At 40.9% G+C, this 27686-nt stretch overlaps 2 protein-coding genes and 2 long non-coding RNA genes across 7 annotated transcripts; 2 read left to right on the forward strand and 2 right to left on the reverse strand.

Annotated features, from left to right (window-relative positions):
• Window positions 1-250: 250 nt before the first annotated feature.
• LOC120703777 lies at window positions 251-6922 on the reverse strand. Its single transcript, XR_005687250.1, has 4 exons — window positions 6640-6922; window positions 5941-6103; window positions 931-1116; window positions 251-753 (listed from the first exon to the last, which is right to left on the reverse strand). It is a non-coding gene; the product is annotated as an uncharacterized LOC120703777 (long non-coding RNA).
• On the forward strand, window positions 2268-6320 carry LOC120703776 (probable LRR receptor-like serine/threonine-protein kinase At3g47570). Its single transcript, XM_039987948.1, has 2 exons — window positions 2268-5726; window positions 5822-6320. Exons 1-2 carry the CDS (start codon window positions 2711-2713, stop codon window positions 6172-6174), a joined length of 3369 nt encoding a protein of 1122 aa, XP_039843882.1. The 5' UTR covers window positions 2268-2710; the 3' UTR covers window positions 6175-6320.
• Window positions 6923-15943: 9021 nt separating the features above from the next.
• Window positions 15944-26809, reverse strand: LOC120703779. 4 transcript variants are annotated; one of them, XR_005687254.1, is made up of 5 exons: window positions 26488-26809; window positions 18405-19633; window positions 18007-18126; window positions 16706-16744; window positions 15944-16375 (listed from the first exon to the last, which is right to left on the reverse strand). It is a non-coding gene; the product is annotated as an uncharacterized LOC120703779 (long non-coding RNA). The 4 variants fall into 4 exon arrangements; XR_005687253.1 differs by having other exon boundaries at window positions 17290-18126; XR_005687251.1 differs by lacking the exon at window positions 18007-18126.
• LOC120703778 (probable LRR receptor-like serine/threonine-protein kinase At3g47570) lies at window positions 21873-25529 on the forward strand. The gene is made up of 2 exons (XM_039987949.1): window positions 21873-24818; window positions 24963-25529. Exons 1-2 carry the CDS (start codon window positions 22049-22051, stop codon window positions 25337-25339), a joined length of 3147 nt encoding a protein of 1048 aa, XP_039843883.1. The 5' UTR covers window positions 21873-22048; the 3' UTR covers window positions 25340-25529.
• Window positions 26810-27686: the final 877 nt, after the last annotated feature.

The following is a 27686-nucleotide window of genomic DNA, read 5'->3' on the forward strand; positions in this document are numbered from 1 at the left end:
CACAACACAAGAAATATACAACCAATACTGAGTGTGGATTGGATGTTGATCCGATGACTCAGATTGAAGTTTGCATGATCTGCACGAAAGAGTTGGTTTGCACCTGATATATTCCCTAATAACAATGACCAAATTATCCTGAAAAATAGGAGGGAGCTTTGGCAGCTAGAGATATACTAGGACCACGCCAGGCTGAAAATTGCAGTATGCTGAGTAAACGACACTGTGGCTAGTCGATTATTCGATGAACTTGTTATGCAAATTCAGAAGGGATCTATTAAAGTAAAGAAGGAATAGTTACATGCAGTTTTTTAGTAGTGCAATTTCACACACATGTACACAAAAAGGACAACCAGCCGATGCCATACCAACCAGTATGTGGCCACCAGAAACTTGTCCACTCAGAAAATGATCGAGCTGCAGATCGAGCCATGTACCTAAATGAACTAACACTATAGACTTATAGAGTAAACAAAGGGGGGAAAAGACATGCATGCGTATACGCATACGTGGCTCTTTTGAATCTCTTAATTTCTCCTCTTCATGTAATAACTCTGAACACACATTCCAAGTCCCGGAGCTCAAAAACAGTCTATCTCTCAGAAGCAGCACGCCCTGTCCCCGGCGGCTTTGGAGGATCATCGATTGGGCGAAATGCAGGACGATCATGTTGAGGACCGCCAGTAATACAGTTCTTGATGAGATCCCAAAGCCACTGAAAGCAGTTTTCATGACCTGTACCACTTGTTGTATCTGCAATTGCCAGAAACAAGTATGGTAGCAAATCAATGGAAAGTGGAAACTACTACTCGCAAAAAAAAAGGAAACAGGATTTCTCTTGATGAAGTCTGTGTAGCAACTGCCAGAAATTATGTTTCCTAGCCTGATGAATTTACGAGTTTCAAACAGATGAGGCAAAGCAAGGCCTACCTTCTGGGGGAGTAGCCGGACGATCACCGTCCGAGGTGGCCGGCGGTGAAGGTGGGACGGCACCGGCGGCAAAGCTTTTGTCAGGTACCATCTTGCTTCAGGTAGGGCACCAGCTGATGAACAAGCTCAAGGGTGATGATGACTGATGCTGTCTCTACACCGTACGATATGCAGGGGTATTTATACCTGTTACTGAGATGAATTAAGGCCCGCGGCGTTCATGCCATTCAGAAAGTAGAAAATTGCTTCAGTCGAGTGTTCCATAACATACTGATCGAGCCAATAAAAAGCTAGGTTCGTGGAATCTCACTATCTCTGTAGTCGGTCGCAGTCCCATCCCTAGTCTCAGTCTTAGTTTTGCATGTTCACAATGGTGAAGTGGACATTTATCTGTCATTCGTGTAAGTATTGTGTGCTAGTAGGAGTAGACTAATGACATGTGACAAGGAGGAGGTCAATATGGCAGTCAGAATGGCAGAGTTGTGTCAAGCATGGTATCTGGTGGTCTTGCTAGTATTTTTTTAAGTAGGAGTAGGTTGCCCGTTCATAATACGTAGAGAATGACCTCGGTCAAATGCTCTCTGCAGCCGGCCGAGCTCGTCAATGCAGAGTATGTAGAGGATTGTACCACTATCTTAGTCAACTCTCAGTCTTGCCTGAACCACCAAGTATATTCGTCAGGCCCAAACTTCATGTTCAGAAAAAAAAATAAGAAATGTGGATTTTTTCCCATTATCACCGCCTTTCTGTCCTTCTAATCCAACTTTAAATTGGAAGATCGCTCGAGGTAGTACAGTGAAGCCTGAGAAAACAATTCATTTGAAACTTCTAGCAGCACAAATTCTAGCTCAATTCTGATAGGATAGAATTAACTCGAGACTTGGACTAGCTAAGGTGAATTTTAGTTATGCGATTCAAAAAAATATTAAGTTAGAATGCAAAAGAAACTGCAAGCTGGAGTGTTAGATACTCAGATGGTTTTATATTTGCATTATAACTACTATCATTTGGTCATTAAGATGAGCAGGATCGTTATGTTGACGGCAAAGAACAGCCTTTTCATTGCGGTCAACGTAACAAGCCTGCTCGTCTTAATGACAAGGAAGGTCTGTCCTTTTTTTTTTGGAAAATTAACAAGAAAGGTTTGTCAAATGGATCAGGCCGGATACAAGAGGCCCAAGCAAGGTTCCCAGAATTCGAATTCAAGAAACCAAGCACACTGATTACAAATATTTGCCTTCCTATTTTTCCTTGACAATAATTTCAAATAACTTCTGGTTCTCCATTTCCAGTCTATGATAAATGAAAAAAACAGAGTATTACTGATCATTGATCAGGGCTTTTACAAATAGAGTTCGGCAACTATTTCCAAATAATTCAAGTAGAAGAAAACTAGTGAGAAGGCACCAAATGTTTTGATTGACTGCTAGCAAAACTGCACTTGCACAGCGAGTCGCACATCATGTCATGGATCGAGCTAACCTTAAGGCACGAAGCATCACAACCTACCAACAAACTCAATAGCAAGGCACCTTCCTCACAAATTGGTAGTTAATATTTTACAAGAAAACTACAACTTCTTCAAAACAATTCAAACAGTCGCAAATAAAAATTATTGAGCAGGTGGCATACGTTTTCATTGACTGACTTTGAAGCTAAATCCCAAAAAGCATCCATTCAGGCATCTCGTTAATTCCCCGTGTATGCATGGGTGACTACAAAACCGAGTGCCCACTAGAGTAGTATGGTGTAAGTAAAACATTGCCTCTATCAAATAGCAATGGCGTCCCTAGGTGTCTTCGCTATTGTTTGGCTTCTTTCTATCTTCATCACATTTTCCAATTTGTTAGCCACCTCCAATGAAACTGAAAATGATCGACAAGCTCTCCTTTGCTTCAAGTCCCAGATCTCTAGCTCAGCACAGGTTTTCGTCTCATGGAGCAATGCATCGTTTGAATTTTGCAACTGGAATGGAGTCACTTGCAGTGCACTGTCTCCCCGTCGTGTCATTGAGCCAAACCTTCCATCAGAAGGTATCACAGGCCCCATATCACCTTGCCTCGCCAACCTCTCATCTCTTGAAAAGATCCAACTATCAAACAATAGCTTCCATGGCGGCATACCGTCCGAGTTCCGCCTCCTGCGCCAACTGAGATACCTCAACCTCAGCATGAACTCCTTGGAAGGTAATATCCCAGCTGACCTCTCTTCATGCTCCCAGCTTCGAATTCTAGGTTTGTGGAACAATTCCCTCCAAGGTCAGATCCCACCTGCCCTAAGTCAGTGCAGGCAGTTTCAAGAGATTAACCTTAGAAACAACAAGCTCCAAGGGAGCATCCCGTATGCTTTTGGGAATCTTCATGAGCTGCAAATACTAGATCTTTCCAGCAATAATCTTAGAGGCAACATACCGCCAGCATTGGGCAGCAGCCTTTCTCTCACTTATGTTGATCTAGGGAGCAATGCTCTCACTGGGGGCATACCAGAGTCCATCATGAACAGTTCATCTCTCCAAATACTCAAGCTCATGAAAAATAATCTTAGTGGAGAAGTCCCAAAGGCTCTCTTCAACACCTTGTCACTTACAGTTATATCCTTACAACAGAACCAACTTGTGGGTTCTATACCACCTGTTATTGGCATCTCTCCCCCTGTTAAACATCTTGATTTAGGAGAGAACCATCTCTCAGGATCAATACCTTCCTCGATAGGGAACCTTTCCTCCCTAGTTTCTATTTATCTTAATCAAAACAAACTAGTTGGGAGCATACCAGAGTGCTTAGGTAATATTTCAACTCTAGAAATATTGGACTTCAATGGAAACAGCTTATCAGGGCCTGTTCCAAAATCTCTCTTCAACATGTCCTCCCTGACATATATTGCTGTGGCCGAGAACTATCTTATTGGACAGTTGCCTTCGGACATTGGCTTCATGCTTCCAAGTATTCGGTGGTTAATCCTCACTGGAAACAAATTTGAAGGCCCAATCCCGATTTCTCTTCTCAATGCATCCAACCTCCAACGGCTTGAACTAGGTAACAACAGCTTAAGTGGGCTCATTCCATTCTTTGGGTCATTACCATATTTAAAGGTACTTGATCTGGGCAACAACATGCTAGACGCTGGCGACTGGGCCTTTATGTCTTCACTCTCAAATTGCTCCAAACTAACGAAACTTTTATTGGATGGGAACAATCTCCAAGGGAAATTGCCAAGATCTTTTGGCAATCTTTCAAAAACCATTGAAATGCTGTGGCTAAGAAATAACAGCATTTCCGGGCCTATACCACAAGAGATAGGTAATCTGAGGAATCTTAATGAGTTGCTCATGGATTACAATCTTTTCATTGGTAATATACCACAAAGAATTGGAAATTTTCACAATTTGCGCGCTTTATATTTGTCACATAACAAGCTCTCAGGCCAAATCCCTGATGCCACTGGCAACCTTGTTCAGCTGACTGAATTGAAACTGGATGGGAACAACTTGAGTGGAAGGATACCTGCAACTATAGGACACTGTAACCAACTCCAAATGTTCAACGTTGCTCACAACTCACTAGATGGGAGTATACCAAGTAAAATATTCAAAATTACTACATTCGAGTTTGACTTGTCACACAATTACTTGTCTGGACAAATACCAGAGGAAGTTGGCAACCTCATCAACCTTAAAAAACTTAGCATCTCAAATAACTTATTATCAGGTAATATCCCATCCAATCTTGGCAGCTGTGTGGTTCTGGAGTATCTTGAGATGCAAAACAACTACTTGGCCGGAAGCATTCCACAATCTTTCATGAACTTGGTAAGCATCAAGGATATGGATATTTCTCGAAATAGATTGTCTGGAGAGATCCCGGAGTTCCTCGCAGCCTTGAGTTCTCTGCAACATCTCAATTTATCCTTCAACAATTTCGATGGAGCAGTTCCGAGAGATGGAATTTTTGACAATGCTGGAGCAGTATCCATAGAAGGGAACGAGCATTTGTGTACAAGTGTTCCAACAGGAGGTATGCCTCTTTGTTCAGGATTCGCCAACAGAAGAAGGAAACAGAAGATCTTGGCACTGGTACTGGAGATAGTAATGTCAGTTGTTGCTGCAGTTATAATTATTTTTTGCAGTCTAACTGCCATTCATTGGAAGAAGAGAATGCAAGGAAAGACAAATTTGCCAGAACTCAATAAGCACATTAAAAAGATTTCATATAGAGATATCTTAAATGCAACAGAAAGGTTCTCTTCTTCTAATTTAATCGGGTCAGGGTCATTCGGAGTGGTTTATAAGGGTAATCTGCATCACCTTGAAGATCAAGTTGCCATCAAGATTTTTAAACTTGACATATATGGGGCGGACAGGAGCTTCTTTGCAGAATGTGAAGCCCTAAGAAACCTCCGCCATCGAAATCTAGTAAAAATAATTACTTTATGCTCTTCAGTGGATTATACAGGATCAGCCTTTAAGGCCCTAGTGTTCCAGTACATGCCAAATGGGAACCTGGATTCGTGGCTGCATCCAGTGGCCCATAATCGCGGGCAAAGAGATATTCTGACTTTAAGTCAAAGAATCAATATATCTTTGGATGTAGCATCTGCTTTGGATTATCTTCACAACCAATGTGCAGCTCCATTGATACACTGCGACTTGAAGCCAAGCAATGTTCTTTTGGACCTGAACTTGACTGCATATGTCAGTGACTTTGGCCTAGCAAGATTTCTATACGCCAGAAATTCACAAATAGATTGTACGTCAACTCTGGCTTGTCTCAAAGGATCCATCGGTTACATACCACCAGGTCAGATAAGCTTATCTGTTAATAGTTACCTTTGTTTCTGTTTTCTTTTTATAAAATTGATGGTTCTATTTTTTCTGTGTCTGTAAATGGTGCAGAGTATGGCGTGAACAAAGAGATATCAACTAAGGGCGATGTTTATAGCTTTGGAGTGCTTCTGTTAGAAATGATAACAGGGAGTCGTCCGACCGATGAAAAATTTAGTGATGGTACAGACCTGCATGGCTTTGTAGAAAGAGCGTTTCCAGAGAAGATCCATGAGATTGTTGATCCCACGATGCTACAAGACGAAATTGATGCCGCAGAGGTCATGAAGACCTGTGTCATTCCACTGGCACGAATAGGACTCTCCTGCTCCGTAGCATCGCCCAAGGAGCGGCCTGAAATGGGACGAGTTTACACTGAGCTCCTTACCGTCAAGCAAAAGTTGTCATACACCAATGATAACTGAAACAAATTCACAAGACGGGCAGCTCGTTACAAAAGAGCACTGCATGGGTAGTTGGGTACGGCTATTCTACAAATGTACTAACTGATGCTTTAGGCTATGCGTCTATGCATTTACAGTCTGTATGGTTTCAAATGTGCCTGCATCTGCAGAACTACTACCCTATTGGCATTTCAGTTCATGTCATCCTGCTTGTTATGAATTACATTCGTGGCACCTCAACTCAAGCAATCGCATACCAATAGCAATTTAAGGTACAATCCGATTCTAAAGATGCATCAGAAATCAGTTTTGGGTAGAACTGGGAAGTGGGAAATTGTTAATGAAACTAGATTTATTTATTTTTTGGCGGGCGAATGAAACTAGAATTCGAAAAGCGTACGGAGCCCTGCAGTAAGCCCGGTGAAGTCCCCCTCCCCCAAATCCACCAGTGTCACCGGCCGAAATGTCAGGCACACGCGCTCGTACCTGGTAGCGGCGGAAGCCACGACCCCACAGCGCGCTGCGGCGACAATGCCGCACGCCTTAGCGCGAGCCCCGAGCCACCGCGAAGCAGCGCGGCGCGGCGCGCGCCGTATCGTGCCGCGGCATTGGAGAAAATTTTCGCTCCTGCCGCCGCCGTCGCTGACCCGCCGGGCCATATGAATTCGGAATCGGAGCATAAGGCCCGGTCGAGGAAAGGGGAAGACGGTAGCGGCGACGCGAACCGACGAACAGATGGATGGATTGGAAGAAACCTAAGTCATCAGTAGCTCGCCTCTTTCTTCAGCACTTGCGGCTGTTTCGGTTCCTCTTTTTAAGCTAATCCCTCTGTTTTGCAACTGTTTCCATGGTTTTGGAGAAAACGTTTGACAGCGTTCACTGTTTTTTTTTTATTTTGTTCTCTGTTTTCTTATGACTTTGGCAGACAACATTTCAATCTTTGTCCATCGATGGTATCAAGAATATTGTGTCCAAATATATTGTTATTAATTACCAAAATTTGAATTAGTAGGATATGCTAAAGTTAGTGGTTACCTCCGTGCCTCCACTTGTATGCTCTGGCACCAACTTTTTTTTACACATATCCACATTCTGTTAGAAGATAATAGTTGAGGAACCCTAACACGTAGAACCCACCTAGTAAATTGTTCATGTTGCCCTTCATCTGATTTACCCTCCCAGCACTCCCGCCGCCTTCCCTCGCTTCCCTCCCTCGGATCCCTGCGGCGCATGGCCAAGACGCCCCCTCCATTGGGCATCCCCTCGGCACTGACCTCGCTCGTCTGCTCCCTCGCTCCCCACCTCGGATCCAGGCCGCCGCGCTCGTTCGCTCGCTCGCTCCTCCCTCGCATCCAGGACGCCACACTCGTCTGCTCACTCACTCCACCCCATCCCATCTAGGCTGCCGCGCTCATCCGCTCGCTCACTCCCTCCCATCTAGGCTGCCGTGCTCATCCGCTCGCTTGCTCCCCTCCCCCTCGGATCTAGGCTGCCGAGGTCGTCCGCTCGCCCCCCCCCCCCCCCACCCCCACACACACTCGGATCCAGGCCGCGGTGTGCCGGCAGTTGCGGCGTCGCCGATCGAGGAGGGGCTGCCGCTCAGCTAGGAGCAGGGGCCGCGCTGAGCAGTAGCAGGTCGACTCTAGTAAAAATTTGCTCTAAATGTTTAATTTGATTATAGTATGCACATTTTGCTCATTAAAATGGAGTGTTACATAGCTATGAATTGACTGTATTTGCTTGCATATGTGATGAGGCTGTGCTGTTGTTCATCTGTAGGATTGACGAAAATAGTCGCTTCAATCTAGAAATTCGGATTGCTCCCAACAGTCGTGGTAGGTGGTACAGTTTGGACAAAGTCGTGGATGCCGACTTCACCAACTTCATAGATTTGGTTGATGAAGTTGTTGACAAGTATCCTCCTAATTTCAGTGATATAGTGAAACTATTTTACTCATGCATGGATACAAAGGTCAACATCCCAGTCTGCTCTGACCAAGATTTGGTTGAAATTTTGCAAAACATAAGACTTCAAAATGCTACTATTTGAATTTTTGTTATCATAGCCCTGGTAGTGAGCCTTATGAGATTCATATATGGGATGTTAGTACTACTGGCCAGTCAGTCCAAGCAGCATTCACTCCTTCAATGCCATGTCCTATCATAGCAGAAACAAGCCTTCAAACTCATACTCAATACGTTTTAACTATACACCTGGCTAACCTAAACCCATGCAATGAGTTTCAATGTGGTGACCTTGGTTCTCAAAATCTAGAACCCGACAATCCTCATAGCCAACAAAGAGAGCTTGAAGGATCCCAATCAAATAGATATTATGATTCAGACGGTGATGTTATGATGAGGAAGATGAAATAGAGGATATAAATGAGGTTGTCAAAGATAGAGAGCTTGCAAAGAAACCTGATGCTAATTATGATAAGAATAATGATCCTCCTATAACTGGATCCAATAACCCTCTTCCTCTCCACACCCTACCACCAAGACACTAGATGCTATGAAGCCACACCACATATAGTGCAGACACCAAGGAAGAAATGTGCTATCAAGAAAAAGCTTACGCCAAAGAGGGCTCCAATTGATGTAGCCAGCCCAGCTTCAAATACCAGAAGCAAGAAGAAACTCAAACTTGAATAAAGTGTGATTCTTGAGTGTTATTTTGAGAGTAGTTTTCGTATGTGATGAAACATCAGTTTCTTTTGGCATGCCCAGTACTTATGGTCTGGAGGAAATACTTCTTTTGCTGTGATGTTTCATGCCATAGTCATGTAATTTAAGGCACTTATGGTTTGGATACCTAATACTTATATGATGAAAACTAGTCAATTTAGTAGCATAAATGTTAGTGAAATGAACAAGTAGTTGTTGCTGGTATTTGTTGCTCTGATTGCTGAATAGAAAATGGTGTGTGACTCTCTATTGTTGTTATAAATTTTATATGTTTAGGATATATTGTTGTTTTTTAATTATCAAAATCAAATATTTTTTCTTAATTGGCATGACATAATAGAAGAAACTCACCTCCTCACGAACTCTCCCTTGTTATGCGTTGTTTTTATTTATTTATTTTCATTGTTTTTCTTATTCTTCATTAATTTTGAAATTAAAAATATATAATAGGAGGAAATCACCCTCCTCGCGACTCTCCTCATGGTACTTTCGTGCGCCCGGACTTGCGAACTCTCCTTTGACCGGTCCTCCTCTCCTCCCTCTTTGTCCAGCACCTCCCTCACATAAGGATAAAATTATCTTTCTACAACTCCGTTGGACATTGTTAGTGTCCATTCCGCCCAAAATAGTACAGGGATAAAGAAAAGTTAACACGAGGCCATACAGATGCGACTGAACTTTTGAGAGGTGTGAGGATGACCATGAATGTTTATAAAGGCATATAGATAAAAGACTCATACTTTCAATGATTAGGATTTTTTTTAGATTACATAGTACAACTCGAACACTCACAACACACGCATACTCGTAACGGTCAGGAATTGGGACTGCATGGTCTGCCATCCAAGAGCAAAAAAAAAAAAAAGGTTCACCATCATTTGACAGTAGCTCACCTCTTTCTTCAGTAGCTTGCCGCTGTTTCGGTTCTTTTTTTTTTCAGCTAATCCCTCTGTTTTGCTAGGTACTTCCATAGCTTTGGAGAAAAGATTTCGGGCCTGTTTGGACGTTATGGTTTTAGTAAACTATAGTATCAAGAAGTTGTAGTTTTATAAGCTAAAAACGTGCAAAACCATGGTTTAGAAAAAACTTCTGGAGTTATGTTTTTAAAACTCCAAAAAGACTATGATTATGATGGTACTACGGTTTTTAAAACTATAAAGTTGGTTCATCCGAACACCTATGAGTTTTTAAAAACCAAAATGTTTTGTAAAACCGTAGTATTTATCTAATACCTCAAAAATATTTTAATCCAAACATGATTCTTCTGTTTTATTATGCATGTTCATGCCTTCAGGAGAAAACATTTCACATCGTCTGTCAATTGATGGTATCAAGAATCTAGTTGTTGCAATATTTCCACGTGCTGCGCCTAATTAAATGCTTTGAAGGATGTTGTATTATATTATTTAATACGATTGTGGATTGTCATTTAATATTAATTTTACTTGAAACTTGTTAGGGCCTCTTTAGGAGGACTCCAGGTCGGGCTCCCTCGATGGCTCCTGCTCGAGCTCTACGAAACAATATGGAAGTGGAGCGGCTCCGTCCTGTAGATTTGAGAGCCACGAAATCGACTTTGCCTGCTCCGTCCTGTAGATTTGAGAGCCACGAAATCGACTTTGCCTGCGAGAAGGTGGAGCAGGCTGAGCCACAAAAACTAGCTCCACTGCTCCAGCTCCAGCTCCGCCATTTTTTGCAGAGCACTCCCAAACGGAGCCTTATTATTTCTCGATCCTTGTTAAAAAGTTGTGAGACTCTGCATAAATTACCTTCATTTTATTGTTCTTTCGATTGTCAAAAGCTAGTTATTTAAATAGGAGCATCTTGTGGAGAACATATTACAAATATATATGATTAGCATACTCCCTCCGATTTAAAATTTATGTCATTCTAAGGTTTGAAATTTGTCTTCAAATATATGTCATTCTAGGTTGAGAGTGAACCCAACCATCTTAATTGTGCATCGTTTTTGAATCTTTCCCAATAAAAAGATGTGCATACAACCATATAGGGGAGGTACATGTGGGAGAGCTACATGAGAAAAGGCATGCTAGTTTAAGTAGCACATTCTCAATGTTTAATAATTAGGGGTAGGAGTGTGTTTTCTACACAACTATAATTTGTTCTAAAAACTCTAGAATGACATATATTTTAGGACGGAGGGGTATCATACATGTCACAGAGCTCTCTACTCCAATGACTCAACTATTAGGGTGTGTTTAGTTAGTGAAAAAGTTTAAATTTTGGTACTATAGCACGTTTCGTTGTTACTTGATAAATAATGTCCAATCATGGACTAATTATTCTTAAAAGATTCATCTCGTGGTAATCAGTTAGACTATATAATTAGTTATTTTTTTCAACTGTATTTAATACTCCATGCATGTGTCCAAAGATTCGATGTGACGAATACTGTAGGAAATTTTTTGGAAACTAAACAGGCCTAAAGTATAGTTGTTGTAACCTAAGGAGGATACAAATAGCTTTGTCGCCGCACCTGTAAACTCCACTGTTTATAGGTGCAGGGATATCACTGATTCATTGTAGTCCTAGACTCGCTGGCTAGAGTACCATATTACAAATTCCGGCCGTACGCAGGTTGCAGACTTGCACAGTTTCAGGCAAAATGAAGAGTGATGGGAAGAAAAAAAAAGCCAGAAAAGCAGGCGCAGGTTGTAACAAATTAATTACCTACTCAAAGTTCATAGTTACAAATGTGCCAGCAAAGCTGTTACCAGCTCCTGACATTCTTGTGGACGGATTGCGTCCGTTTATTGTAAGTTTACCAAAAAAGCAGGCGCAAGTTGTAGCAAAGCTGTTACCAGCAAATCTATAGGCAGGAATAGGAACCTGATCAGCAGATCAGCTCCTAGAGTATCAGTTTGAACTACTTTGAAGCATAACATTAGAATGCATTCTTCTTGGTAGCTTAATCGAGCAGGCTGGTCTTTCCGACATACTACGGTCGAGGAGGATGGATAGGAGAATTTGATTGCTCGCATTCTGCAAAAAAAAAAACAAACAAACAAAGGAAAATGTATCTCCACTGGTTAGTATGTTGCTTTTATTTTAGACCAAAGGCTTTAGTATATGTAGCACTATCTGTAAAAAATACTGAACAATAAGAATAATGTAACCGATCCACGGTCCAGAACATTTTGATTTTGGACAGTCAAAGGAGGCAATTCTAAGTTGGCGATTAGAGCTCGATATGTATTTGTTTTCAGGATAAGAAATAGCATTTTGTCATCAAACTGAGGGTTCGATCCGTTCAAAACTCATATCGCTGGAATAGAATTTAGTTTTTTTCACGACCGTGTCTGAGCATGTTTTTCATTAAGAGAAAAGCAGTTACAGACACAATCTTGATGCAGCCAAACTGAGCTTGACCAACACAAAAGCACAAAAGACTAAAAATGAAGAAACACTGAAAACAATGTACACACAAACGAGGAAGCATAACGACAACACGAACAGCAGCAAAACAACACGAAGAAGACATCGCTGGAATATAACTTAGTTATCATCTGTTCTACCGCTTTATTGTAGATTACAGTAGTAGGTGTCAATACTTACCACTGGGTCATGCGTCCCCACAACCTGAAACATTTGACCACCTCTGTTACTTTAAAATCAACTAAAAAACAGGGATAAAGTGAAATACTATACAAAATTGCCAAGGAGTGGTGCTAACAAGTAACAGTAAACTTATTAAAATTGAGCTTCTATGTATTGATGAGAGGTGACAAAATTTGAGTTGAAAATTGATTGAATTCGTTAATTTTACTCATGGAAAGTAGAAAATAAGACCATCAAATGGAGATCAAATGAGTAATTGGTACATCTTGAAGCATAGACACCGCAAAAACCTAAAATCTCACGCTCGGAAGAGACCCCGTCGGAACTCGTCGGATCTAGAGTTATTCTGAAGTCGGCACGCCCTCAGAAAGCCTTCGAACGCCATAGAGATGCAAGGAGAATAGCAGATGGGATTGGAAAAGCTAGGGTTTAGAGATAAAAAGTATGATAGATGTGTTGATTTGATTGGGGATGCCCTCCGTAACCTTTCATATATATATATAGGGTAGCGAGGTCTGTACCCAATAGAAGTTGAAACCCATACATATCCCATGTCACAATTCAACTTCTATCTCGGATTGGGCTGTTTTGACCGGTCTGACCGGTCCACTAACCGGTCTGACTGCCCCTGGGCCTGTCTTACTGGTCAGACTGAGATGTCTTCCTGGAGGCATAACTTCCTCATCCGGACTCCAAATTGGACATTCTATATATGTATTTCGATCACCTTGACGAGATCTACATAGTGATGTATTCCGATTGGTGATTTGACAATGTTACCAAGATCCGTCTGACCGGTTAACATGATCGGTCTGACCGGTTTGCTAGATTGTCCAGCAAACCTCGGTATTTGCAAATTTTGGCTATCAACACTCTTAGATATGTTGTCTGACAGCCGATTGTTGACATCATTGGTATCGGCTGGCTAGCCGATAGCCCCCAGAATTTAACGTTTATCTTTCTTGACAATTGGAGGTCAAATTGACTGCCACGCCAACGCATGCCACGCGCACTGATTTGGGTTCGGTACTCCGGGGCGAAGCATATCTCCCCGGCCCTAGCGTACGTGGAGCATAGAGATCTGATTGGCGGATTTTTGCGTCAACAGGACCATTGGGTCTTTTTCACTTGGTCATCCACCACGATAGAGTGGACCTATCTAAAGTAATTTTTCTGTTGTCACTTGTTCTCGAATTCAAGAGAGGAACATCTAGTGATGGGCATAATCATGTTGAAGGTTGGGAGAACTGAGGGTTGGGTTTTTTGGGAGCTTTGGCCTTCTTACTTTGGTGGTGGGCCTAGTGGGGAGGAGCTCTTCTTGAGGTGGTGCCTGGTTGGGTGCCTGCGGAGGTGTTCTTTGAGTGATTGTGTATGGGGGTTGCCAATTGGCAGGGTATGGACTATAGCTGAAAGATGGAATGTGTGTAAAGACTGGGTTATATATTTGTTGGGGTAGGTTGGATGATTGAATGAGCGGGGCGGACCAGCTAGTGTGACAGACCATTCTGGCCTTTTTTTCAGCCTCCATTCTTTCGAGGTTTTTTTTTCTTTTCGGGGCATTGGTTTGCAGTGTGGTCAGAGTCGGTTCCATGGAAATGGCAGAAGAGTTTTTTTTGGCTCATTCGAAGGCCTGCAATCTCTGCCTCTGCCTCGACCTTGACCTCGGTTAGATATTCCTCCCCTTTAGAAAGGCTGGTGGTTGTTTGTGGATGGATCATTTGTGGGTGGAGCAATGGGTGAGGTTATGTATGGCTCGGAGATTATTTGCAGGTCATTGTCCTACGAAGGTTCCATAGGGAAGACGTACTGTGTAACATCCCGTAATTTTTATGGAATGTTAAATTCTCCAAAAATGCGAGTTTTCAAAAACTTTTTGTGTGGTTGTGGAAATAGAGGAAAAGATTATGGCGATTCAAGAACAATTATCCGGATTTATTGTTGAGCAAGTCCTCGATCCAAAAGGCGAATTCTACTATGATGGACTATCTAATACTGACTATCGCAGCAAATATGATAATATACGTGTATATATATAATTAAGAATGAATATACCTATGTAAATATATATGTGTGTGTATGTATTATATTTCTATTTATGAGTATGTATGTATTATATATTTAAGCCCTCAAATAATATATATATATGTTTATATATGGAAACTATCTAGGACAAATATTATATAAGTAACTATATATATGTATATATTAGTGGAGATCTTACACACTGAATTCCAATACATAAGTTTAATTGAAATTTAAAAGTATAATCGAAATAGAAAAATAATTGAGAAAAGAGGAACAGAAAAAATGGACCTTTTGTCCCGGTTGGTAACAAACAGAAAAAAAAAAAGACACGTGACGCTGGCAGCACCTTTTATCCCGGTTGGTGTTACCAACAGGGACAAAAGGGTGCTTTTTGTCCCGGTTGCCAGACTCGGGACAAAAAAGCACCCCATTTTGTCTCGGCTTGATGTTCCCGGTTGGGAGAGATTTCCCAACTGGACGAATCAGATTTTCTGTAGTAGTGGTGGGGCACAAACATCGGTGAGGTTCTCCGCACCCCAGGCTCCTTTGTCCGGCCGTACGTGGGACACGTACATGGGCGAGCTTGCCGGTGGCGCCAGCTTACACCCAGGCTCGTGGCCGGCAGAGTCCTGGTTGTTCACTCCCCAATGAGCTGCTCCAGGGATGAGGTATGGTGATGGGTGCCGGGGACTTTGAGCGGCGACTGCTGGACTGATATGTGGATAAACTGTGCAGCAGATAAAGTTACCATGTTTTTTCAAAAAAAAAGTAAATCCGATTTGACTTTTTTTTTTGTATACCTAAGAGGTGGACCACATGTCCTTACCACAGATAAAAAACTGATTGCTGATAAAATTTTGTTTGATATATATAAGAAAATTCCATTCTACACTCGCTTGCAGCTACTTCCACATATGTATCTCATCATATATTACGTATCTGACCTAACGAAGAGTATGTATATGAAGTATGTGATCATACTTAAACATCTATGATGGTATATATTAGGTATGTAACCATACATAAAGTATGTGGACATATTTATTTTATATACTAATAATAAGGTATAATTATGTATATTTTAAAAATAGGACTGTTTTTGAAATTTTTTATGTATATATTTTTGAAGTATGTTAGAATAAGTATATGAACATACTCAAAGTGATAAATGAGTATGAGAACATACACACTGTGGTATACTGATGATGAGAGTAGCTATACGTGAGTGTAGAAAAAACTTGCCCTATATATATAAGAGAGAGAGATTGGTATCGTAGCCTGTAGCAATGCACGAGCATTTTTGCTAGTACACACGGGAAATGGTCGGGCAAGTCCAATAACAACAGATCGATAATTCACTCTATTCGCTGCAATCAGCCAACAGTATTTTCCTCTCACACCAAATCAATACCAGCCACCAGCCAGCCAGCAGTAGCTATCAGCCACTAGCTACCAACACCAAATCAGTACTTTTTTCTCACAACAAATCAGCACCAGCTACCACCCACAGCACAGCGAGCAGAGCATTTATTCCCCACTTATAAAGAGAAAATCCACACGGATCGAAATAGGAAAGAAATCAGTTTGATGAGAAATCAACACATCTAGAAAAGCAGGAGCAGATTTCAGTATTTCATACTTCTGACACGGGCACATGAATACAGTTACAAATGTGCAACCAAAGCTATCATCAGCTCATACTTATAGTTTTACAAAATGGATTCCACCCGTTTATTGTAAGCTCATTGCACATTCGAGTATCTGTGGGCAGGAGCAGAACCTGATCAGCAGATCAGCTCGGAGAGTAATGATTGAGGTTTATAATAATGGTCTCTTCTAGTAAGCTTAGACGAGCAGGTAGCCTTGCTGGTGGAGCTTAGGACTTGCTACAGTTGAGGAGGGTCGATTGGAGGATGGGGTTGCTCACATGCTACAAAAGGGAAAAATGTGGCCACACCGCTTAGTATATAACTTTAGATTTTAGACCATTAGTATAAGAAACTACTCCCTCCGTCCCAAATTATTAGTCATTTTAATTTTTTTTAGGTGCATAGTTTTTTTTCTATGCATCGCATAGCAAAATCTATATATAGAAGTGCCAAAATAACTTGGGATGGAGGAGTACTACTGAACAATAAGAATAATGTAACTGGCAAGGTTTGATCCATTTAAAACTGAAACCGTTGAAATGGAAGTCTAGAACCATTTATTATTATTTCTGTTACTCTATATATATGGTAAATTAGGTAGAAATACTTACGGGGGCCATAATAAGAGTCGAGCGATGAACCCGTGCAAGCTGCAATATTTGACTAGCTCAGTTACTTTATGATTATCTTATGCGAGGATAATATCTTTCAAAAAAAATGTATGCAAGGATACAGTCAAATTTTATACAAAGTTGCTGAAGAATGATGTTATTAAAATTCATCTTTCTATGTACCGAAGTGAAACTTTGAGTTGAGGATTGATTGGTTTTTTTTAATGTTGTCAATTAGACTGTTTATTGAGGTGAATGAGTAGTTGCCGCATCTTGAGGCTTTTTATGTTTAGTTTTAATACCACTGCGTTGAACCACAAATATAAATGAACATAAAAACCACACAAGCAAGAAACTCAGAGAAAAATAGAAGACTCTCGAGTAATGTCATGGATTCAAGGAAAAGTGAAACTGTTATAAATTCCTATCAGCGTGAAACTAGATTTAACAGATGCAAATAGTTTGAGAAAATACCATGCAGACAACACGCATAAATAGTGCCATGAATGGTAATACGGCTAAATGGGATAAAATATTTGACCGACGGCAAAATTAATAGAGCTCTTCCGATATGACATACATACCCAGGAGGGTGCGGCGGGCTGCAAGAAAGTGGCTGCTTAGCATAAGCAAGGTCAATATTACCCACAAGTACAATGAGACGGAGCGAGCGGCTGTCATGGTGAAATGCAGCAAACCAACGCAGGTCTGATTGCCAGCGTGCCACTCTAACTATTTATGGGTGTCGCCCGGCAAGGCATATTTTCAGATTGGGCCCATGGACATGGACCTAGCTGATTTCTTGACTAACTGTGCTATTTTACACATGTACCCCCATGTTGAATTGGGAAAGGTGTATTCAACAATGGAATTGCATGGTTTACCGCAGTTTGGTTTTCAACATAGCAACACTACAAATAGGATAAGAATTATTACCAAAGGATGTCTTGACAAATCTAACGTTGTAAGCTCAGTATTATTTGATTTCAATATTTCAAAAAGAATATGGAAAAAAAACTAGATGGCATCTTAAGCTTCGGAAGCCATTCTACACTTACACATTTTATAAGCGAAAAACCCAAACGATGTCACTCGGTGTTTTTAACTGGTATTCAACGAGTGGTCTACAATAGCACAACTCTTGTATTCAATGAGTGTTCACTTCATGATGTATTTGCTGATTGCAACATATTTGAATTCTAAATTGTTTTTAACTGGTTGCATCTGATAGATTATTATACTTGTTTAACTGGATGTCGCAATATTTGATTTCAAAGAATTACCAGCTCAACATGACTCACCTATTCCTCCACCCGACTTCCATGAATACTGTTCAGGAAATAACCCTGTCACCTTGTGTACTTTATTCATTCCAACTTAATAGCTCACCAAAAACTGGAATTCCCACTTTTCCATCCTGACTGAAGGGTATAATTTCAATGCAAGCCTTGCGTACATCTTAAAAACAGAGATAAAAACAAACTTGACCACGGGAGGAGACTGCCCCGGGTTTTGTTGTAGGAGTTTTAACAACTCACGGTCACAGAATTCAACATTCTAACCAGTACGTTTCATCAAAAAAAAACTCTAACCAGTACGCCACGGCAAGGTTGGCTGCGACAACTTAATCGTAAGATACAACTACATTAAAGTATGTTATTGATCATATTGATTGAAAGCAAAGTATGCGGAGACTTACAAAGTCAAATTCAAACTCTGGAGAGAGAAACACGATAGCCGACATGCCACTCGCTAGGTTTGTCCATGTTTTTTCAACCTTCAACAGCGTGAGAGCTAGTTAGGGAATAATGTAGAAATATAGAAAACATAAGCACAAAACTATTTTATTTGAGAATTTGGAAAAATGAGAAGTTTGCACTTTACAGTGTGAATACAAAAGTAAGGTGGTTGCAAAATTGCACACAAAAATGCATGCAGATTGATTTCATTAGAAATAGTAGGACGCACAAAAAAATTATATAACATTTATAACTTTTTCTAACTGAATAGCAATAACATTAAGCTTGCCTCATCCTAGTCCGGTAGTTCCTGTCCCCACCAGTCCATACCAAAGCCCACAGGCATGCATTTTCCACCCTCAACAGAATTTTAACTGAAGTATTGTATTCAAAATAATCTAACTGAACAAATGGATTGCATGGCTTCACTATCTTTCGGCTGAGTAATACATATCTGACCAGAGGCTTTGGACTGGTTGATGTGACTTGACACCCAAGTGAACCATCTCCACCATGAATCGGTTCTCCCTCCATCCACAATGTGGATCCATGACTTGATCTTTTTTTGCTATTCAATGTGACCAGCCCTTGAATTCTCCCTTCTTGACTGCAAGCTACACTATCTATCTTGTCTTGTTGAAATCACATCGCTTTGTCCATATTTTTCAACATTCAGAAGCGCAAGAAGTAGGTTGAGAGAAGTTGACAATTTGCAGTAGTAATAGCAAAAACAAGCTTTTTGCAGTATGATAAACCATATGCAAACAATGTCTAACTTAGCTTCCCTGTAAACTGAAATTTTTTAGAGCACCCTGTAAACTGATTTTATGAATAGAATGCACAAAAAAATATATTTAGCAGTAATAACTTTTTCTGATTTGAATATGCAAGAACTTAAAACTAGTCTCACCCAATCCCATTCCCTAGTCCCTGCCAAAGTCATGCAATTATATTTGCCACACCACAGAGTTCAAAGGATTATTTTACCTACTGCAAGTCTTTTATTCAACAATATAACAAAACTAATAGATTGCACTGCATGCTTGACTTAATCTTTTAACTGAGTACGACATATCTGACGTGATGCTTTGAACTGGCTGCAGAAGACTTAGACTCCTAGACCAGCTCACCATGAATCAGCTCTCCCTCCGTCCACAACATTGAAACATGACTGAGTTTCATGAATCTCCTGCGTGTTCGAGAGAGAAAAAAAGTTTCATGAATATTGAATTTTGGACTAGAAAATCTTGGTCACGGTTTCAGAGTTTACTTCAAAATTCAAATGTGAACAACCCTTGCAATTAAGTCTTACCTTGTCGAAATCCCACTCGGTTTGTCCACATTTTCCAACATTCAGAAGGGTAAGAATTAGGGTTATAGTGTCGACAGACGCAGAACCTTATTTGAGTATTTTAGAAAAGCAAGGAGTTGGCACTTTGCAGCATAAATAGCAAAAAAGCTTTTTGCACTACATGAAAACCCCCTAATAGGCAACGCACAAAGACAGGCATTGGTAACGGGTATAAAGGCAGTTACCAGAGATGGGTTACAAATGACCCATCAAAGGTAAGGGCAAAAGCAATTTGCATTGGACGAGCAGACATGTGAAGAGCTTGTGTTTTCCTTCTACATATACTTTCCAAACAGAGTTTCCATTGAAAGAACTATATGAGCCAGCAAATTGGATATCATAGGCCGACCTGGCACTATACTATCCATCATACATCAGTTATCCAGTGCCATGCAGTTGTTTACGCATCATCCATGAAGGTTGTTTGCTGCCCAAGATTCCACAACTGCACAAAATCTGACATCTCAGCTATGGTGCTCATTCTCCACAAGACCACAATCCATGAGTCCAGCTTTGATTTTCTATCTCCTCTCTTACTTTCCTTCCTTCAGACAAGTTTGTAAAGGTCTGGAAAGACGAAAGAGATCTATTGGTGCTCTACCATTTAACCATGATGATTGCCAGAATGATGTTGTCCTTCCATCACCAATTCTGAAAATGGTGTTGGCTCTGAAAGTTTCCGATCTACTGAAGTAGCAGGTGGGTCTGTGCCAACCCAGGGGCGCTCTGGCTCGGTCCATTCAAACCACATCCAGCTTAAGTGAAGAACCCTAGTCGCACTGTCAGCAGTCCCCTGTCCCTGCCAAAGGCATGCATTTTCCAGTTTCCACCTTTACAGAGTTCTAAGATTAGAACTGGTCGGTTGCAGAATGTTGACTTAATTGTTCAACTGAGTACGACATATTTGATCTTATGCTTTGGACTGGTCAACAAGACTTGATGACTTCCAAGCAAACCAGCTCACCCCTCACCATGAATCAGCATTCCTTCCATCCACAATATGTGCCATAACTGAGTTTCGTAGATATTAATTAATTCTGGATGGACAAATATTGGCCACGATTTCAGAATTTACTTTTCAATGTTACCAATCCTTGCAATCTCCCTCCTCAACTACAAGCTATATGAGTAATGCAACCTTGTTGAGCTCCCACTCGATTTATCCATATTTTTTTCCTGTGCTCAGCAGCGTGAGAACTAGTATAAGCGATAGTATTAGCAGCTATGACGCTATACCAAACATTACAGGCAAAAAATCATGTGAGCTTACATTAGTCTATTTTCAAAGAAAGTTACTGATTTTTTTTTCTTGAAAAACGCAGGAGAGCTGCGCATCATTATATTAAGGAGGGGGTAAGAAACCCCAGGTGATACAGTTTAGGGCCTGTACCAAACCCAAACAAAGGACCCTGATTGCTATTACAAAAATACTAACAAGGTGGGGCCTGATCAAACAGAGCTAAGAATTAGAACTTATGTCACATGAGATCTAAGGGCGAGGAGATGTGACACTCCTCGAGCCCCGGCAAAAGACCATTGATGCAGTTCTTCCTTGATACCCAAAATAATACAAGAGATATTGGGTGTAATCCCATCGAAGACGCAACGGTTGCGGTGCTTCCAGATGGTCCATGCTCCCAAAATAATGATGGAGTCCAATCCTTTTTTATCCAAACCATCAACTTTAGTATCAACATCCATCCACCACTCAAAGAAATAAAGTTACTGATTGAAAACACAATAGTAAAATATCCAAATTGCTAAATTTCTCCCCCATATGAGACCATCTTTTTAATTAGTTCCAGTTTATTTGACTCTCAGAACTTACAATATTAGCTTGATTACCTCACCATTTTTATTTGGTGCTTTATCTGATAAGACATTTACACATCATACTTATCAAGAACATAAAAGGGCAAATAAATGGATATCTAGAAGGGCTTGTGAAATAAATTAAAATCTTTGTTAAATCTGCTCTTGGTCTCTGCAGAGACCTGCACAGTTATAATGAAAAATCTAAACTCCCAAGAAAATAAAAACATGTGGGATTCACAGAATTTTTAATCGGTAGTCCTGATTATAGTGACCGTCTCTATCTCTCGCAAACCAGTTTTCAAACCTAACAGTGGATCCATATATGTGTTCACACCTTCCTCGAAATATCTTGTATTTGCGTTATGCATGTATAAATAGGACTCTATTCAGAACTTACCTAGACACAAAACAGAAGTTAGAATCAAGTCATAAAGCAATATGCATCATCCTTCCCAACGAACTCTATTTCTTCTTTCCTATCTCCTAGCTTTGACATCATCTTATCGCTGTACAGGTGCGATTTCCATTAGAGAAGCTACTACCACCTTGCCCTCCACTCCACTGCCAGCCAAAGCAAAAGCTGATCGCCAAGCTCTCCTTTGTTTTAAGTCCCAGCTCTCTGACCCCACTGGAACTTTACACTCTTGGGGCAGCAATGAATCACTCCATTTCTGCAACTGGCGTGGTGTCACCTGCAGCAACACTGGAGTGTCTCGTGTCACTGCATTGGATTTGGAGAACTCCCAACTCTCTGGTACAATATCTCCGTGCATCACAAACCTCACCTTTCTTCGTGTGATAAACTTGCAGAATAATAAACTCCATGGGCAAATTCCCTCAGAGCTCAGGCAGCTACAGAGACTCCAGTACCTCAACCTCAGCACCAACTTTCTAGGTGGCAGTATCCCCGGCTCATTAGGTAGTATCCCATCCCTTGAATATCTTGACATAAGGAAGAATGGCCTCACAGGTCAAATTCCAGTATCCTTAGGCAATAGCTCTTCATTGAAATCACTTATCCTTAGGCAGAACAATCTCAGTGGGGAGATTCCACCATTTGTTTCCATGGCCTCATCACTAGCCCGCATAGATCTCTGGCAAAACAGCCTTAGTGGGAACATACCATCCTCATTGAGCAACCTTTCTTCCCTATCATATCTCTACCTTGCTGAAAATAACCTGGTTGGGGACATCCCAGAGAGTTTGGGTCATAAACAAAGCCTACAAGGACTAGCCCTTGCAGCAAACAAGCTTACTGGCACAGTGCCACCATCTATTTACAATATTTCATCGCTAACATTTCTTTACATTGGCCACAACTTACTCCATGGAAGCTTGCCACATGGCATTGGAGACTTCCTTCCAAACATTCAATCACTAATCTTTGAAGATAACTGTTTTGAAGGGCCAATACCAGCTTCACTTGCTAATGCCACAAGTCTAAAAGTTCTTGATCTTGCCACCAACTCATTTTCGGGCTCAATACCATCTTTAGGGTCCTTGAAAAATCTTTTATATTTAGATTTCAGCTATAACTACCTGGAATCTAATGATTGGAACTTCTTATCTTCTTTGGGTAATTGCGTTCAACTGACAGAATTGTGCCTACAGTCAAATAGCTTGGGAGGAAGCTTGCCAAGTTCAGTTGGAAATCTTTCCACCACAGTTTACACTTTGTGGCTAAGCATGAACAAGATATCTGGAACCATACCTCTTGAGATAGGAAACCTCAAGATACTGAATAATCTTATGATGCATGACAATATTATCTCAGGAAACATACACTCTGCTATTGGAACTCTTCGCCACTTGACCATCCTAAGCTTGTCCGGAAACAATCTATCTGGCTTGATTCCAGATTCTTTTGGCAATCTTGTGCAGTTGAATGAACTTTATTTACAACAGAACAACCTGAATGGGGCTATACCAAGGAGCTTAGGTAAATGTCAGAATTTGCAAAAGCTAAACCTTTCTCACAACTCGCTGAGTGGGAGCATACCAACTGAGCTCCTACAGATTTCTTCACTCTCTAAAGGTTTGGACATATCATATAACAACCTAACTGGATCTATACCACAAGAAGTAGGAGCACTCATTAATCTTGGCCTTCTTAACATATCCAATAATCAGTTGTCCAGCCAGATACCATCAACACTTGGCCAATGTATTGTGCTGGAGACCCTACAGATGGAGGGAAACTTTCTTGAAGGGAGTATTCCACTTTCTCTGACGAATTTAAAAGGCATCAAAGAGGTTGATCTTTCTCGAAATAATCTGTCAGGAGAAATCCCAGATATATTTACACCCCTCGCTTCCTTGGAGTATCTCAACCTATCATTCAATGATTTCAGTGGTGCAATACCGACAACTGGTGTCTTTGAAAATTCTAGCAAGGTGTCAATTGAGGGAAACAAGAGATTATGCACAAGGGCCCCCATGCTAGGACTGCCCATTTGCACTGAAGAACACAGAACAAAGCACAAGTCCTTAACAAAACAGATAGCCATCCCAGTTGCTGTCATGGCAACAATATCACTATCATGCTTTAGCATTGTCCTTCTGAAAAAAGGTTCAAAAACAACAAATCGTCGCTCCAACAAGAGGGTGAACGTGTCATATGAAGATATTATCAAAGCAACAGATAGGTTGTCTTGTGCCAACATAATCGGTTCAGGTTCATTTGGAACCGTGTACAAGGGCACATTAGAGGACACCAAGAATCCAGTTGCAATCAAGGTCTTCAACTTAAATTTACATGGATCATCTATGAGCTTCATTGCAGAGTGTGAATCCCTTAGAAACATTCGGCATCGGAATCTTGTTAAAGTCATCACTTCATGTTCCACTATAGATTCTAATGGCGATGAATTCAAAGCTCTCATATTCAAATACATGCCCAACGGAAGTTTAGATATGTGGCTACACCAAAGATCAGACATGCATAGCCATAAGTCGTTTTTGACTCTGCATCAGCGTATAAGCATAGCTACAGATGTAGCATTTGCTCTTGATTACCTTCATAACCAATGTGGCCGTCCATTAATTCACTGTGACCTAAAACCACAGAATATTCTTTTGGATGAGCACATGAGTGCATGTGTCAGTGACTTTGGGCTTGCAAGATTCCTGCGCGCAGACCATAGGTTTGGGGGTGACAATTCTTCAAGCTTGGCTGGACTCAAAGGTTCCATTGGATATATTGCACCAGGTGAGGCAAAATTTCTCTTTTGCAATTTTCACTTATGATAGAAGTGAATCACAGATTCTTCTTAGTGTCACAGCTTAAATGAATTGTAATTTGACACAACTTTCTCTAACAGTTCTCAACTTCCGATTATCCAATTAAATGCAGAGTATGGACAAGTTGGACAAGTTTCAACCCAAGGCGATGTCTATAGCTACGGAGTGCTGTTACTAGAAATACTCACTGGAAAGCGACCTACTGATGAAATATCCCAGGATGGCATGAGCCTGAGACTTCACAACTTTGTGAACTCGGCCTTCCCAGATAAAATTGGCATGATACTGGACCCCATTATAGTGCAAGAGATAATGGCAGGTGAAAATCAAAAAATAATACTGGCCATGCAGAGTTGCATCGTCCCCCTAATCAAGTTAGGACTATTGTGCTCCATGGAGTCACCGAAAGACCGACTGCCTGCAGAACACATTTCTTCTGAAGTCCACGCAATCAAAAATGCATTCTCAAACATAAACGGTAGAGGGTGAAAAGGAAATGTTCTGTATAAATGGTTCAAGCACTATTTGCTTTACATTCTAATAAGTTTCACCCTTTGTTTATATAAGAAGAATCCAAGTTCTGTGCATAAGAATAATGGTTGTTTACAATTTGGTCAGGTGATCAGCACCTTGTATTCTACTCCTATTGTTCAAAAAAATCAGGATACATTGAACTTCAGGCAGCTGATCAGCACCTTGTATTCTACTTATATTGTAGGGGGGAAAAAACAGAATATATTGAACTTCAGGAAGCTGATCAGCACCTTGTATTCTACTACTATCGTAAAAAAAATTCAGAATACGTTGAACTTCAGGTAGTGGACTGGGTCAAAATGCCAGGGCAGGTGAGTCTTGCACAGCGTTCCGAACTATAGTGATCAATCTGGGATACCGAAATCTGATCAGATGGTTCGAAGAAGCTCCTAATGAAGGGTTGTGCAAGCAAGGTTTTCCTAAACGTTAAACGGTAAATAGTCGGTCACCTTTTGTTTAGTGTTTAGACGGTGTTTAAACGGAGTTAAACAGCCTAAACGGTTTGGCGTATTAACGTTAAAATATGCATATTTATGTACGTAAATGTCAAATATACTAGAAAATCTACATATTTGCACATGTAAAAAGTAACTATTCTGCTAAATAATTTTTTTTGGAAGAAATCTAAATCCCACAACATTTCATATACTTACTGTGATACTTGGTTCGGTATTGATTGTGGTAGTTGTAATCCTCCTATTGACTAAATTACGAATTAAATGATCATTTAGCTCATTTAATCATAATTAACTCGACTCTGTTTAGACGATTTAGACGGATTTTAATGGTTTAAACGGGTTTAAACAGTCCAACCGTTTAATTCATTGTTTAGGGCCTAAACGATACTGGTGACCTCTGTTTACCGTTTAAACGCTGTTTAAACAGACTAAACGGCCATTTAGGCGACGAACAGAGTGTGCAAGTCCTCTAATGCAGAGGATCCATTTCCGATTGCAACACTTTTGCAGTACTTAACCTGAGCAAGATCTGAACAGCCTACTCAGATCCAGACTGGCCTTACTCAGATTAGCATCCAGACAATAGCGAAGGGCTTCAGTGAACGTGCGTAGCTATATTACAGAGGGGGCCGAGGGAGCACAGACCTGCAGCGCGTCGCTTGCACAACAGCACGGCCGGGTCGATGCGCGCGTCCGTCCGCGAGCAGGGCGCAGCCGCTATCCGTAGCTCGCCATCTCTCGAGCCGTTCTGTGACGCGGCGGCATCGTATCACACCGTTCTGTGACGCGCCGCCGCCGCCGCCCGCTGAAATTCGTTCGGAGAAAGGCGCGGCCGGGAATCGGGAGGAAGGAGAGAGGGAGGCAGCAATCGCTACGCGAATCTGTCACGGGATCGGACGGTTCTTCGTGCTCGGCGGACGCTTGAGGCATGCGTGCTGTCCGCCATCCAAGCTGCAAGAGCGCCCGGATCTCGCCATCATTTGACGTTCGGTTTTGTTTCGAGTTTCGCCATTAGTTACCGTATAAGAATTTCGCCATCATTTGACATTCAGTGTTGTTTACTACCTCCGTTACAAAAATATTTAACCTTTAAAATTTAACCTACAAAAGTGTTTGATTAACTTTTAATAAGATCCTTCTAATTAAAGCAAAATCAAGTATAAAAAATATGTATGAAAAAAACGTATAGAGGCAATTAAATGCTCAGTAAGAGCAAGTATTATAAACCTACATCAACAGGCGAATGGGTGGGATATGTCGGCAGCATCCGACATGGGAAAATGGGTGGGATATGTCGGCAGCATCCGACATGGGAAAAGAGAAAGGATAATTTTGTTGCTGGACACTGTTTAATGTTGATCTTTGCTAATGGACACTGCTCAAATTGATCTTTGCCGTTGGACATCATTCAAATATGAATATTTGCTACTCCATTCGTCCCAAAATATAAGCATTTATCGACTTCCCCGATTCACGTTTGATCATTCGTCTTATTTGAAAAATTTATGAAAATATTATTTATTTTGTTATGACATGTTTTATCATCGTATATATTTTAAGTATATCATAATTATTTTTACATTTTTATAAATTTTTTAAATAAGACGAATGATCAAACGTGATCAATAAAAATCAATAAATATTTATATTCTGTCTATTATAATAACGATTTTTTATATAGAAGTGAGAGATAATAAGTGAAGGGACCAAAATATCCCTGCATATAATTAGGTGGGGTCCACTATTATTATTTTATTATTCCTTTTTGTCTCCCCTCCACTCCTTCCCCGGATGACACTGAGCGCACCGCCGCCGGTCGCTGGGCCATCATCGACCAACCTCAT

Source organism: Panicum virgatum, chromosome 4K, assembly GCF_016808335.1.
Source record: "Panicum virgatum strain AP13 chromosome 4K, P.virgatum_v5, whole genome shotgun sequence".
Taxonomy (NCBI): Eukaryota; Viridiplantae; Streptophyta; class Magnoliopsida; order Poales; family Poaceae; genus Panicum; species Panicum virgatum.

What these genes read in the sequence shown, in the direction of transcription:
- LOC120703776 (XM_039987948.1), top strand. Translation starts at nt 2,711, where the DNA reads ATGGCGTCCCTAGGTGTCTTCGCTATTGTTTGGCTTCTTTCTATCTTC. An exon ending in CATCGGTTACATACCACCAG is followed by an intron (nt 5,727 to 5,821) that starts GTCAGATAAGCT and finishes TAAATGGTGCAG; the next exon opens with AGTATGGCGTGAACAAAGAG.
- LOC120703778 (XM_039987949.1), top strand. Translation starts at nt 22,049, where the DNA reads ATGCATCATCCTTCCCAACGAACTCTATTTCTTCTTTCCTATCTCCTA. An exon ending in CATTGGATATATTGCACCAG is followed by an intron (nt 24,819 to 24,962) that starts GTGAGGCAAAAT and finishes AATTAAATGCAG; the next exon opens with AGTATGGACAAGTTGGACAA.